The sequence below is a fragment of the Setaria viridis genome, chromosome 2 (assembly GCF_005286985.2).
Source record: "Setaria viridis chromosome 2, Setaria_viridis_v4.0, whole genome shotgun sequence".
In the NCBI taxonomy this organism is placed as follows: Eukaryota; Viridiplantae; Streptophyta; class Magnoliopsida; order Poales; family Poaceae; genus Setaria; species Setaria viridis.
Window position 1 is genome coordinate 33852786 of NC_048264.2, and position 14097 is coordinate 33866882.

General features: G+C 46.0%; 2 protein-coding genes across 3 annotated transcripts; both read left to right on the forward strand.

The window, feature by feature from the left end:
• Positions 1 to 188: 188 nt before the first annotated feature.
• On the forward strand, positions 189 to 4830 carry LOC117845313 (probable galacturonosyltransferase 4). 2 transcript variants are annotated; one of them, XM_034726311.1, is made up of 7 exons: positions 189 to 336; positions 1390 to 1464; positions 1592 to 2016; positions 2350 to 2621; positions 2743 to 3100; positions 3395 to 3970; positions 4248 to 4830. In XM_034726311.1, the coding sequence occupies exons 1-7, from the start codon at positions 204 to 206 to the stop codon at positions 4521 to 4523; spliced, it is 2115 nt and encodes a 704-aa protein (XP_034582202.1). In that variant the 5' UTR covers positions 189 to 203; the 3' UTR covers positions 4524 to 4830. The 2 variants fall into 2 exon arrangements, with proteins under 2 accessions (XP_034582202.1, XP_034582201.1); XM_034726310.2 differs by lacking the exon at positions 189 to 336 and adding an exon at positions 1046 to 1278.
• Positions 4831 to 8079: 3249 nt separating this feature from the next.
• Positions 8080 to 8873, forward strand: LOC117842640 (uncharacterized). Its single transcript, XM_034723130.2, has one exon. The coding sequence runs from the start codon at positions 8251 to 8253 to the stop codon at positions 8509 to 8511; it is 261 nt and encodes an 86-aa protein (XP_034579021.1). The 5' UTR covers positions 8080 to 8250; the 3' UTR covers positions 8512 to 8873.
• The last annotated feature ends 5224 nt before the right edge of the window (positions 8874 to 14097 follow it).

The window sequence follows — 14097 nt, forward strand, 5'->3', positions numbered from 1 at the left end:
CACATGTGGTGTCTAGCTGCATCCAAGTTCCTCCTCACAGACAGACTATTGTGGGCAAAGCGCCACAGGTGATGTTTGATTTTCCCTGGACATTTCAGCCCCTAAAGTTGCTTCCACTACTTATTATAAAAATTGCATTCTCATTAGCTAAGGACGACGTTGTACCCCTCCGGCCTACTCGCTTCTCACTCTTATTATATGACATGTTCCTGCATGGTGTGGCCTCAAACAAATCCCCATTCTGGAAGTCTTTGGCTTTCAATCCTTGTGCACATAAAGATGTCCGGCCCTGTATCAGTCGTCGTCCCTGTTTTGCCAACATTGCAGGATTAAAAAGTATGTATATCTCTGAACCCCAGCCTACCTTTACCTTTTGGCTCAGTCAGCTTGTCCCAACTAATCCGGTGCATCTTATTATCTTTATCCTGGTTGCTCCACCAGTATCGTCCAATAATAGCACACTTCTTTGGTAATATCAGAACACCCCATTGCAAAGGTAGGTATAGCTTGGACCACTGCCTTAATCAACACCTCCATGCCAGACCGGGACAGCATTTTCTCTTTCCAACCTTGAATTCACATCCAGATGCGCTCTTTCAGATATGCAAACACCTTAGTTCTGTTCTTACCTGCAAACACAGGTAATCCCAAGTATCTCTCATTCATAGTTTCCTTTCGGATTTGGAGGGCATGCATTACTTCTCTCTTGCATTTCTAAGTTTCCTTTTTAACCAGTAACTCTTTTGCACTCCAAAACCAGTAAACATATTGGCGAGTTTGCTGCGTTTCACCGTGGCGAAAGCCAAACCGAAAGCGAGGCCCCAGCAAACCGACGCGGTCGTCACGCGCCTGCGCCCTGCGGCACGGGCGGCATCTCGCGTCGGCGTCGCATGGGTGTCACGCACGCTCCTGGCGGCACCGATCGCACGTTACCCTTCGGCCTTCGCCACACGGCCCCGAAAATTCGCGGCCTCGCAAGCCGACGCCCAAACCCCGTCGAGGGCCCCTCGAAAATAAGCGCCTGCCCCCACCCGAAAGCGACCGCCCCCTCCTGCCCCCTTCCCTCCCTTCTCTCGCCCCCCACCCCCCGCCCACCCCCACCGGCGGCGGCGGCGCGTGCCGGCCTCGTTTCTCCGGCACTGGCGCCGAAAGCCATGCTGCGGGGGCGGCGGCGGTGCCGGGGCGCGGTGCTGCTGCTGCTCCTCGCGTCGGTGCTCGCGCCCCTCGTGCTCTACGGGGGCTCCCCCGTCTCGGTCGCGCCCCTCCCGGACTCCACCGGTGCGCCCCCATTCCCTGGCCCCTCTCCGCGTCTGGTTTCGGCAATGCGGGAAGGTTCCGTGCTTGATTTGTGCGGATTTTCATTTTTTTTTGTCCGTTTGGTTTTCGCAGTGGCGAGCGCCGCGTTCGATCGGGAGGACGCGCCCAATCTGGTGTGGCCGCAGATAGCTGCGTCCCTGGCCAAAGGTGAGTTTCTGCTTCCACCCCCATTTCCTGTCTCGATTGGACCCTATCTCGCGAAGCGAAATTTTCTCTCTCTCGGATTTTGGCTGTTTTGGATCGCTCAAACCACCAATTGACACCGTTTTGTTAGATTTGACCATCGAGAGGCTTGGGGAGCACAAGAACCGTGTGCTATCAGCAACAGATCACTGGCAGGCAGTTGAGGGAGCGAGTAGTAGGAGCCGTGTGCCCGGAAAGCCTGATGCGAGCGTACTGAGGGAGGAGTCTGAGACACGGAATGCGGATGAGGAAGATGCCCCAGTTATTGAGGGGAATGAGAGGGCACGGTTGGGCCAGGGTGGTGTGATCAAGCAGGTTGTTGGAAGTGAGGCAAGTGCAGATGGATTTGGTGAGCCCAGGGATGGCAAGGAAGCTGTACTGCAGAATGGAGAAGAGGTTGGGATAAAGTTGCTGCATCCAATTGATGCAGAGCACAAGGAGGGATCGGATGAAGCAGGGGAGAACATCGTTTCTGGAATGCACACTGTAGGAAACCTGAATTCATCTTCTAGTGAGGTAAAATTTGTTGCAGGCAATCAATTTATTTCTTTACACTTCCTTGGAAGTATCCCTTCCGTTTGCTGCCTCCATTCATTTAAAAGTTAGCTAGAGCCTAGCAACTACATGCAAAGGCATGGTAGGTAGCATGTTGTTTGTGGATTGTCATTTTCACTTTGTTTGAAAGCTCTTGCTTAGTGTTATTCATATGGATATCATACTGTATGGTCTATCAACAGGCTTTAGCTTATGTAACCATTCACAATCACGGTTCTTATTTGTTATTCCGGTCACTATTTTTCAGTCAGTGTTTTTCTTGATCTAATGTTAAAGGTCTAATTACCTGCACAGACTAGAGATGCTACTACCTCCAGAAAGCATCAAACAAGGGTGAGCAACAATAATTCTGCTCGTAGCACAGCAAACAGAAGTGCTGGTCGGTCCACAACATCACCAGATGCAACAATTCACATCATCAAGGACCAGTTGACAAGAGCAAAGACATATCTTGGATTTGTTGCATCTAGAGGCAATCATGGATTTGCAAGGGAGCTCCGTGCACGGATGAGGGATATACAACGAGCACTAGGTGATGCGACTAGCGACCGGCAGCTACCTCAAAAGTACATTCTCTTCTACTGTACTGAGATTTTTAATTGGCATGTCTAGTGATGGTGTATGATTGTTTTGGTACTTTTTGTTGTAACTGAACACTTATGACCTGTTTTTCTATTGTCTCAACAGTGTCCACAGCAAAATTAGAGCAATGGAGCAGACACTGGTGAAGGTCAGGAAAATTCATGATAGCTGCTCAGGTGCTGTAAACAGGCTCCGTACAGTCCTTCACTCAACAGAGCAGCAACTCGAATCAAACAAAAGACAAGCCAACTATTTAGCGCAAGTAGCAGCTAAATCACTACCCAAGGGTCTCCATTGCCTTACACTGAGGCTTACAAATGAGTATTATTTCACCAACCCAAAGAATAAGGATTTTCCATATGCGGAAAAGCTGGAAGACCCCAAACTCTATCACTATGCCTTGTTTTCTGACAATGTATTGGCTGCTGCAGTGGTTGTTAACTCAACACTTGTTCATGCTAAGGTATACCACTTGACCTCTGAATGATACTCCCTCCGTTTCAAATTGTAGGTCGTTTTGGCTTTTCTAGGTTCATAGATGTTTGTATGCATCTAGACATACACTATATTAGGTGCATAGCAAAAACTATGCACCTAGAAAAGTCAAAACGATCTACAATTTGGAACGGAGGGAGTATTAAGTTGCCAAATAGGTGGCTAATTTGTTATCATGAGTCAAGAATCAACTTCTTTTGTGTGGAACATTCTAGTCGATTTAACCATATTCACCACTAATCTTTCAATGCTATGAATGCAGAAACCAGAAAACCATGTTTTCCACATTGTGACAGATAGGCTTAACTACGCTGCAATGAAAATGTGGTTCTTGGCTAATCCATTGGGTAAAGCTGCTATTCAGGTTCAGAACATTGAAGAGTTTACATGGTTAAATTCAACCTACAGTCCAGTCCTGAAACAGCTGGAATCCCGGTTTATGATTGATTACTACTTCAGAAATGGGCATGCTAGGCCTGATGAAAATCCTAAGTTTCGGAATCCCAAATACTTATCAATTCTCAATCATCTGAGGTTCTATCTTCCTGAGATTTTCCCAAAGCTTAACAAGGTGTTATTTCTAGACGATGATACTGTAGTGCAACGGGACTTAACTGCACTTTGGTTGGTAGATCTCAAAGGCAAGGTTAATGGTGCTGTTGAGACTTGTAGGGAGACATTCCATAGGTTTGATAAGTACCTCAACTTCTCAAATCCTCTTATTGCCAAGAATTTTGATCCACATGCATGCGGTTGGGCATATGGCATGAACATGTTTGATTTGTCCGAGTGGAGAAAGCAAAACATCACTGAGGTCTACCATACCTGGCAAAAGCTGGTGAGTATTTATGAGCTTTACATGTGAAATATGCTTCCGGTTCCCATGCTATTCTAAAATGTGCACTAAAGTGCTTGAGCTGAAATTGTTAATAACAATTTAATGCATACTATAGAATTTGCTATCAAGCACTTCACGAAAGTTTGTGCAGACAGTATCTTAGTAGGCTTGCTGCTATATTTTGATACACAAGTGCACTTCTGTAGGGTTTGACCATTCTTTAGTGTAATATGCCTTATCTTCTTTTATATTTTACTCATGACTCTCTTTTCTGCAGAATGAAAACAGACTATTGTGGAAGCTAGGCACACTCCCTGCTGGTCTTGTAACATTCTGGAACCGTACGTTCCCTCTTGATCGTTCCTGGCATCAGTTGGGGCTTGGGTACAACCCAAATGTCAACGAAAAGGATATCAGGCGGGCGGCTGTCATCCACTACAATGGAAATCTGAAACCCTGGCTTGAGATTGGATTGCCCAAATACCGCAAGTACTGGTCGAGACATGTCGATTTCGATCAAGTGTTTCTACGGGAGTGCAATATAAATCCCTGAATAGCAAGTAGAGGTGTATGATTTATATTTTCGTTTTTCAACTGTTTCTTAGATCAATTCTTTGTGCTCTAGGTATTTTAACTTGCCTAGAGCGCTAATTCTTTTTAACTGATCTCTTCCCATGTAAAGGTGCAAGCAGGTTAGTGGTAGGCATAGATCATACAAACGGTTAGGAGCCACGAAGGCATATTGCATTTTTGTACTTATGAATGCTAATATGGTAGTAGTAGTTAATTATTGATTTTATGAGTGGAACGCTCTGTAAGATCACAAACAATATAGTTTGCTTCCCTTTTCCACCTCTTTAGTTTGCTGCATCCACCGTGTAATCTGTGCTTATCCACGACAGCACGAGGTAGTGAGGTACATTGCCACGGGATATATATCATGCGACATCTTGTATTTCAACAATGATGACCAAGGGAAGCAGGGGTGCCTTCTCCAGCTTCCCCTTCAACCCCAGCTCGATTAGCAACTTCACTTTCAGCATTTTACGGTAAAAGAGAGTTTCGTACTTTTGTTAGTGGAAGGTTTTGAGTTCTGACAGCGGAGCTGTTTGGTTCTGTACCAAAGCTTGCCAGTGCTCATTGACAATTTTGGTAATGATTTGGTATGCTAGTTGCTAACTGCCAAATTTTGGTAAAAAATCGTTCCTCTACCACTGAACTTCGTTTCAAACTTTCAATGTTACAAGCACAACTACGCATGCACAGAGAGTCTCAGAGCTACTCTAGTTTGGGTCTTGGCCAATACCGAAGAGACTTTACGGATAAGTGTTTGAACAAAGGGAGTATTTTGTTAGATTATTGGATCTGCAAAGATCAGTCTGTTATTGGGAGTTGCAAATTAACCGCGACTTGAGATGGAAGCAAAGAACCGTTCTGGATACGTGCATTACGTGCTCTGCTCATCTTGTTCTCTAGATCCCATGGCTAGAATCCTTGCGTCCAGCGCCGCGGCGTCTGCTGCTCTGGGGTCGTCGTGGCTCTTTGGGCTCTGCGTGGTCGTGGTCTCCGTCTGGCTCGTCTCCTTCGCCGTCTTCATCTGCGGCCGCACCTCCGGCGACGACCGCCCCAGGAAGAAGCCCGCTCCGGCGCAGGCCACGAACGCGAAGCCGCCGGCGAGCCGCGGCACCGCGAGGTCAGGGACGGTGGCTGACTCCACGAGCATGTACACAGCCGCGTAGATTGGTGGCGCTGTTGCCGCGGCCTGCGGGTGCAGCGCCGGCCATGGAGGAGGTGGCTGCGGCGGCGGCGGCGGGGGTTGTGGCTGCTAGAGTGAATAGGCACCTCTGGCTAGCTTTCTTAATTAGTCTCGTGATCTCGTCTATTGCCTCACACATATTATTGTGAGGAATAGTTTACCTAGTTTGTTCCACCGTCGCGTCAATCTTATTTGTTTCATATGGTCAACAATTAATATGATGTGCTTGTGTGTTGTGGTTGCTCTACTTTTTATCCTGAGTTTTTCCCGTCAGGATAGCGCTTATGTTTCATCCAGTCACAAACTCTAGTGAGTCATGTTTTGTACTATCATTATCTCGTCGCCTAGAAACTTTATAAGATTACATTCTCATATGTGCCACCAATTGCTGCGTCTGCTGATCTACCAAAAATGAGATTGCTAGAAAACCTGAAAATATATTTTTTATATATCATACTTGGATCCATGGACTAATTTTTAGTTCGCGTCACCTCGAATATTTGGATACCAATTAGAAAAACTAAACGTAAACTAATTATAAAACTAATTGTATAAGCCGTGACTAATTTATTCATTTATGCAATTGATTTTATAATTAACATATATTTAATACTCCTAATTTAGTATCTACATGACAGGATTTAGTCCCACTAACCAAACAGCTCAATCGTCTCCACTCAGACTAGAAAAATCGACAACCCGTTTTGGACAGGAAACAGTGAACACCCCCGCACTTCACCCGGGAAAAAGGCCCAAACTGATCCCATTCGGCCATTATGCCACTCTCCTGGCCCAAGCCCAAGATGCAACGCTGGCACATGCTACTTGCTGAATGAAGTGGTGATGGACTGCCGGACTGGTGACCTGGTGTGGTGTTCTGGTATGGTCTCTTCCTCTCTGGTGGATGCAGTGGGCAGTTTGACAACCTTGGATTCAACATGTCACTTCCCGTTTCCATTATGAACCCCCCCCCCCCCCCCCCCCACCACCTTTTTTTAAGAAGAAGAAGTAGGGCTCTACGTTTACCTAAGCTACCCTGCTATGACTGAATGATGTGGGTGTGTGCCTCTAAACATCCATAGTCAATTCGATATTCAACGACGGCATCAGGAGGACTTAACTATAGGGGTGTTTGGTTATTTAGAACCTCCTAAAATTCTCGTATCACATCGAATGTTTAGATACTAATTAGAAGTATTAAATATAGATTATTACAAAATCAATTGTACAGATGGAGGCTAATTTGCAAGACGAATCTATTAAGCCTAATTACTTCATGATTTGACAATGTGATGCTACAGTAAACATGTGTTAATGATGGATTAATTAGGCTTAATAGATTGGTCTCGCGAATTAGCCTCCATCTGTATAACTAGTTTTATAATTAGCTCATATTTAATCCTTCTAATTAGTCTTCAAATATTTGATGTGACATGAATTTTAGTTTGTTATAAAGATAAAAAAAAATCGATAGTGAAAACCGTCCCCAATGCTACCATCGCTTCACTCACATCACCTGTCTGGCTTGACTTGACCTCGGGGTTGGGCATGAGCTCTCCACTTTCGCCATGTTCGCTGCATCTGCAGAGCGAAGCTGCTGCGGTAGTCAAGGTTGAGGCGTTGGGCATCAATGCTTCGCCTGATGCAAACAAACATGTCTGCTGGTTGCTCTCGCCCTGCGACGAATTTCCTCGGACCCGCTAGCTGCCTCGTCTCGTCAGATAAACCTCCTTATACTAGTCGTCACTGCGATTGCTACTTGATCGGCTGATTCGCCCCCCGCGTTTTCTTCCATGATCCTTTCTTAATTCTTAAGCAACCCCTGTGCCCGCGCGCGCCGGTCGAAGGAAAAAAAAAACCCAGGCCACCGCATGCACTAAGGAATCATGATTGCTTAGCTTAATCCAGTCGCTCAACCACTTTCCTATTGTGCCTTCATTGCCCCCCCCCCCCCCCCCCCCCCCCCCACGTCCACGTCGTCGTCGATCGTATTCAATTCCAAGAACAAAAAAACGCCACGACTTGACTCGGCCAACTTGTGCGTACCACACCACAGCCAAAAAATACAGTACATGGATCACAAGTCGGAACAGTGCACTTGCCCCCCGTTAATCCCTTGGCCGAACTGAGCGTACACTACCAAGACATGGAATCCAATAGGATATGCCACGGGGCGCCGCCGGAAACTGACCGCTTCCAAGCACGCCCCGCCCGCCCACCCACAGGTGGCCGCGGGCAGGCCAACCGACCCTGCCGCCGAGCCAACTCCTCCGCGCTAAGCAATGGGCAAAGCCAAGGCAAGGGGCGCACGTTTCCTCCCGTGATGGGGCACCGTTTTCCCGCCGTGGCGGCGCGCGCGGATGTGGATGGCTCATCGACTCGCATATCGTGCCATCGCGTCGTCACTCCAACCCGACCCGACCGGCGGCTATAAAGGCCGCGCCGATGCCCCGGTGCAACAGCTTCACACCGGCCGGATAGGGATCGATCCCGGATACGACACACTCGTAGTGAAGGGCCGGAGATGGGGGCGGATCAGTTCCTGAGCATATCGGAGGGCGGGCTCGGCGGGGAGGCGGTCTACTGCGCGGTCATCCTGTGGCTGTCCGTGGTGTCGTGGATCATCTTCTCCTGGGTCGGCGGGGACGAGGACGGGATGAGGAGGGGGAGGAGGCGCCGGGGCAGCCGCGGGAGCCCCGTGTTCGTCGGCGCCGCGGGGATCTGCGACGGCACGGGGCCAGGGTGCAGCGGCGGCTACGGCATCTGCGGAACCTGCATCGACTAGTAGCCTAGCCGTGCCTCTACTAGTAGTTCCTGTGAACATCAGCGCGCGACGAGCTTGTACATGTCGTCGTCGATCGATGCTCAAGCCCTTGTGTTGTGTTGTGGAGTGGCGTCGATCGAATTGGCGTTGCTCTGGATGCTGACATGATCAGAGAAAGAGGCTCCCCTTTGTGAAGGCAATAAGAGGGAGGCCGGTCTGTTTCGATCTTTGCTCGGGTTGCAGAAACTGAGTTCTTAGCTTCTCCTTTTGCGTTCCTCAATCTGCTTGATAGCTTGATGCTCTGTAAATTTCTCCGTGCTCCATTTCTCTGCAGTTTAAGCTGCAAAAGCACCTACATATATGAGATATAATGTTGAGGTCCACTTTGCCTACTGCTTTTTAGGCGTGATTTTTTTGGGGAAGCTCTGTGGACGATAGTTGGGCAAACGTCGTCTTCAAGTGCACACTTTACGGGAGTTAGTTGGGAGTTGAGCAGCTTGCGTCGTCAAGCAAAGCCAAAGCTTATCTCGCTTGCTCAACACTGGCCTCTGTTGGAGCGGGCTGCACAAGAAAGTGGCCCAACGTTACACTCACCTAAATCTGAGTCCTCTCAACTTGAATTTAGATATCTATTTTTCCATATGCAATACCATCTAATTTCTTCTAAATTTTTGTAAGAGTATCTCAAACTAGTTGGAACACGTCATCTCCGTCCCTAAACTAGTTTCACTTCCACATCCGGGTATCCTTTAACTTGCTAAGTGTGTCACTTGAGGTCCAAATTTTGAAAATTAATGTTTAACTGGCCACAAGGCATGTTAGCAACCCACATGGCAACGGCCCATCTCTTTTTTGTCTCTCATTTATTCTCTCTCCCGCATCTTCAATGAATTGAGCAACGGCCGTGCAGGGAGGAGCAACGCCTCCTGGATGCCAAGTAAACATATCAACACTAATTAGGGAGCTTTGGATATTAAGTGGCACGTTTAGCAAGTTTTCGGGATCCAAAACAATGAATTAATAGTTTATGGAACTAAATGATACCCGTGAACAAGTTTAAGAACCACCGATACACTTCATTATTTTAATAATGTGCACAAAGCAGCAAATGTGTAGCTATGTTGGAAGAGTGCAAGGTACGTGGAATAAACACAAATATGAGAACAAATTTTGCTACAAATGCAATGGCAAAATTAGCATTGAGTTTGTGGTCCACCTTCAAAGATTACATCTATGAAAAGAAAACCGTTTCAAAAAAAAATTGGTAAAACGGATAAAGCATTTAAGCTTACCACGAAGTATTGCCTAGATACATGAATTCTTACAATATAGATTGAGACATCTAAAACTGACTACATGTGTGGCTGCTAAGTGCTAACACCTCTCCCTCTATGGTTCTATCTATGGTCACACACAGACCTTCAAAACCCCACAACCAGCCCTTCTGGAATTGATAGGCGGAGCTACGAGCTATGCGGTAATCTTTAGTTTACCTTACAACCCTATGGTAATATTACAAGTGATGTTGATCCACTTGAACATTTCAAGTTTTGGCACTCTCTTGGGGCATACAAGAGTGCCATATAATTTATTACTCGTATAATATCCTTTTCATCACTCCAGCAATTAATCAAATCATTGGAAGTGCTCACATTAGGATTTTCCTCGAAGACTACTTCCTACCTACTAGCCATGGCTTCTTCTCCAAAAATGGCAATGGTGAATTAAGATCAAAGATTATGGTTGTGGTTTTGGTTCGATAGTCCATAATCCTATAATTTGGTAGGTAGCAAGAGGCTAACAATGGTGGCTTGTCCAAAAATGGCAACTGCGGTTATAATTATGCGGTTATAATTACGGTTTCAGTTCATTGTACCATCATCTAACCCAAGAATTCGGTAGGTTGCACAAATCCATGGTGTTTAGATTGATGAGTACAATTTGGTTTCATCACACTAATACATCACTTCCACTTGCAAGATATATCTAGTGGATTCTAAAGCATACATTAACTAGTGCATTGCAGATTCTAAATATTACCTTAATATGCCATAACTAGGTGTTAGTTACCCAAACAAGCCTGATCTCTGTAGTCAACTCAATGTGAGCTTATATAATCTCTTATATCATTTCACAACATATGTAAGTTATCTACTATAAATTTGAAAATTTTGATGTGGGAATTTCACTTCAAAAATGTAAACAAAATCCTACAGTGTCAGAATTACAAAAATATAACCGGTGAATGACCCACGCCAAGTGATACTATGAGAGTGAGATCTCCTTTTTGAGATAGTAAGCCTAACAATACTTGATTTGAGATCTTTTTCCCTCCTTCCTTTCACATATGCGGGACTAAGTGGTATGGATGGACAACTACTTCATCTAGGTTGATCCCAAATATGTCCATTTAGATTTTTGTAAGTAAAATGTTTTATATTTTAATCATCAACATGTCTGACACTTTATATAAATTGATAGAATAAGAGTGACATTACTACAATATATGACTCTTTTCATTTAAGTTATACATTTATAAAAATAGCTAACCAAACTTAGAAATTTTTTATTTAGGTATACCTAGATGAACTTATATTTGTGATAGGACAAAGCACTAAATATGCTTTTGAGTAAAGTAGGACAATGAGTCTATAGGGGTGATCAGCACATTGGGAGCCCATGGTTATGATTGAACACAAGCCAATTGGAGTGTTACGTTTTGGCATGGTCTCGATGCATACAAAGACAGGGGGTTGTGCATGTCTAAACTCGCTTAGACTAACTTTAATTCTATAATCTGATTTTAATCTAACAATACCATCTTAAGCACTTAAATGGATATGAATATTCAACTCAAGTACAGCATATCCTCATCTGGCTATTGAGCGCAAGTTGCTCCCCACTTTGGCACACAAGTAAATTGATGTTATTCGTGAAATAAAGTTCATTAACAAAACACTTGAATTGCAACTAAATTTGTAACATGAGGTCATCACACATAAATATTAAATTCTAGTATCAGGCAGCTATATAAGTTCAGGAGTTTACTTATTAGATACATATGCTTTTATGGGTACTAGTTATTTATTTCTAACTTGTTATTTCTTCATTTACGAGTTAATTTGTCTCATAATATAAAGTTAGAACTATATTTTTACTATATTTCATAATATATCATGACTAATGTCCATTAAGTTCTAGATGTCCAAATTCACTTATCTATAATCATATGGAGAAAGTTAAGGGGGTGTTTGGGAGCACTCCACTCCACAAAAAATTGCTCCACTCCACCAACTCTGAAAATTTCGTAGCCAAACGCGTCTAGCTCTAGCAACTCCGGCTCCAGGAAAAAGGTGGAGCAGGGGGTAGATCCACGTTTTTTGGGGAGTACCTCGAGAGGTGCTCCAAAAACCCGTACAAACCTCCTCGTGGAGTTGGTGGGTATTTACCCACCATTGCCACTCGTTACACAGTACCGGTTCGCGAAACAAAAACTCCCGTCGCCCCGCCCCACCCGCGCGCCGGCCGCCGCCCCGTCCCACCCGCGCGCCGGCCGCCCGACGCGCCGCCCGCCACGACCGCGGGTTCACGCAGCTGGCGCGCATGGGCGTCGGCCTCGTCGTGCTCACGCCGCCATGCTCGCCGCCGGGACGGTCGAGGTCGAGCGCCGCCGCGTCATCGCGCGCCACGGCATGTACGACACCAACACGGGCGCCGACGGGGCGTACCTGCCCATGTCCATCTTCTGGCAGATGCCGCAGTATGTAGAAGAGAAGAGGAGAGGAGAGAGAGGAAGAAGAGAGGAGAAAATAGAAGAGTATGACATGTGTGTCCGTTCACAAAGGGTAAAATAGACCATTCACAACAAGTGCTCATGTTTTTGGAGCTGGAGCACTGCCATCAGCCAAACACGTGCAACAGCTCCATATTTTTTTGAAGTTGGTGGAGTGGAGCTAGGAAAGTGTGGAGCTGGTGGAGTGGAGCTGATTTTTTTGGAGTGGAGTGCTCCCAAACAGGCCCTAATACTCGAGATCGCTCCCTGATGCACATGCACCACAATGAATTAATGACGAACTTAATGCTGGCTCCTCTCGTCATTTTTTCCCTTCTCTTTCTTTATATATATTTTTTCTTCCTTCCTTTCCTTTCCGCTTATCTCTTCTTCCTTCCTCCACTTTTCTCTTCTTTCTTTCTTCATTATCCTAGCGACCGAGGTGCCCTCAATTGCCTATCTCAACGCATCTCTGCACGCCTCCTTCTCTATCCAACGACACTACCTCTATCTATTGCTTCCTTGCTAACAGGGAAGGGGGTGGGGGGGGGGGAGGGGGGCTGGCCCCCTATGCTGCAGCTTTTCCATAGGGGGGAAGGGGGGCTGGCCCCCTATGCTGCAGCTTTTCCATAGGAGACCCTCTTAGTTTCCTATTAATCACATATTAGGTTGCCACTTTTGTGACGTGTTGCTGCTGCATTTCGTAGCCCAAAAGAGAATTCGACTATCCCAAGCCAAAGTAGAGGCACAACATCCTTCTATCAAGATGGACGCTTCTGTTTTCTTTTCTTTTTTCGCGCCGCTAGCTGCTGCTCAAGTTCCTCTAAAAAAAGATGGCTGCTGCTCAAGTTCCTCTAAAAAAAGATGGTGCTCGAGTTATCCGCTCTTCAGACTCCGTGCCACCGTCCGCTACCCACTGGTGCAGCCATCCAGGATGCAGCACTAGCCACCAGCTTGGCTGCGAAATCACAAACTCTACGCTCCCACAATCTTAATCACCAATTATAACACATGCTATTTTATTTATCTTCGCATGCTTAATTCAAAGCTAGTTAACGAATAACTAGCTTAATTTCTTTTATGCATACACCATCATTTATATATGATCATTATCAGTATCGCTCACTTAGCCTCCCCTATGTTCAAATCCTAGCTACACCCCTGCTCGCTAACGACCTCGACTACCAGCTCCGGCTAGCGATGACCTCGCTACCTCACTAGCCACCCAACCCCGCCGCCTCCGTCCCGCTATATACTAACCTCTTCGATTGCTCACCCCTGATCCCGAACACGGATTGTCATCCGCTATTAGCCGATAGCACCTTCATTATCCCACTTTGCCGCCCTCGATCCTCTACCGACATCATTTCTACCACCATCAACGGCAATCCATCTAAACCCGCGCGGTTATATAGCCCTCGGTGAGAACCCAAACTTAGAACCCTAATCCTAACTCTTTTTTTAAGCTGGTTCCGACGGCAAGACAACAACCACTCCCTCCTTACTAGCCGTGTGCTATTTAAGGATTTTTTAACACGTGTAAATAAGTGAACTGTAAACGGAAAAAAGAGAAAAAAACAATGCTCTTGTTATTTCTCAGCTAGACACCGAGTACGATTGTCTTAAGAGCAACTCCAACAGCTTTGCCATCTCCCTCTCCAAGCCAAAATTTAGCAAGTTTGCTGAAAAATCACAATCCAACAGAGTTGCTATCCGGATGGTCAAATACTCTCCCACACTCTCCAAACGTGACAAGCGGGTTTGGCTTGCCAAATGTGCAAAATGGGGAGTGCGAAATGGAGAGTCTGTAGTGCGAAATGGAGAAACTGTTGGAG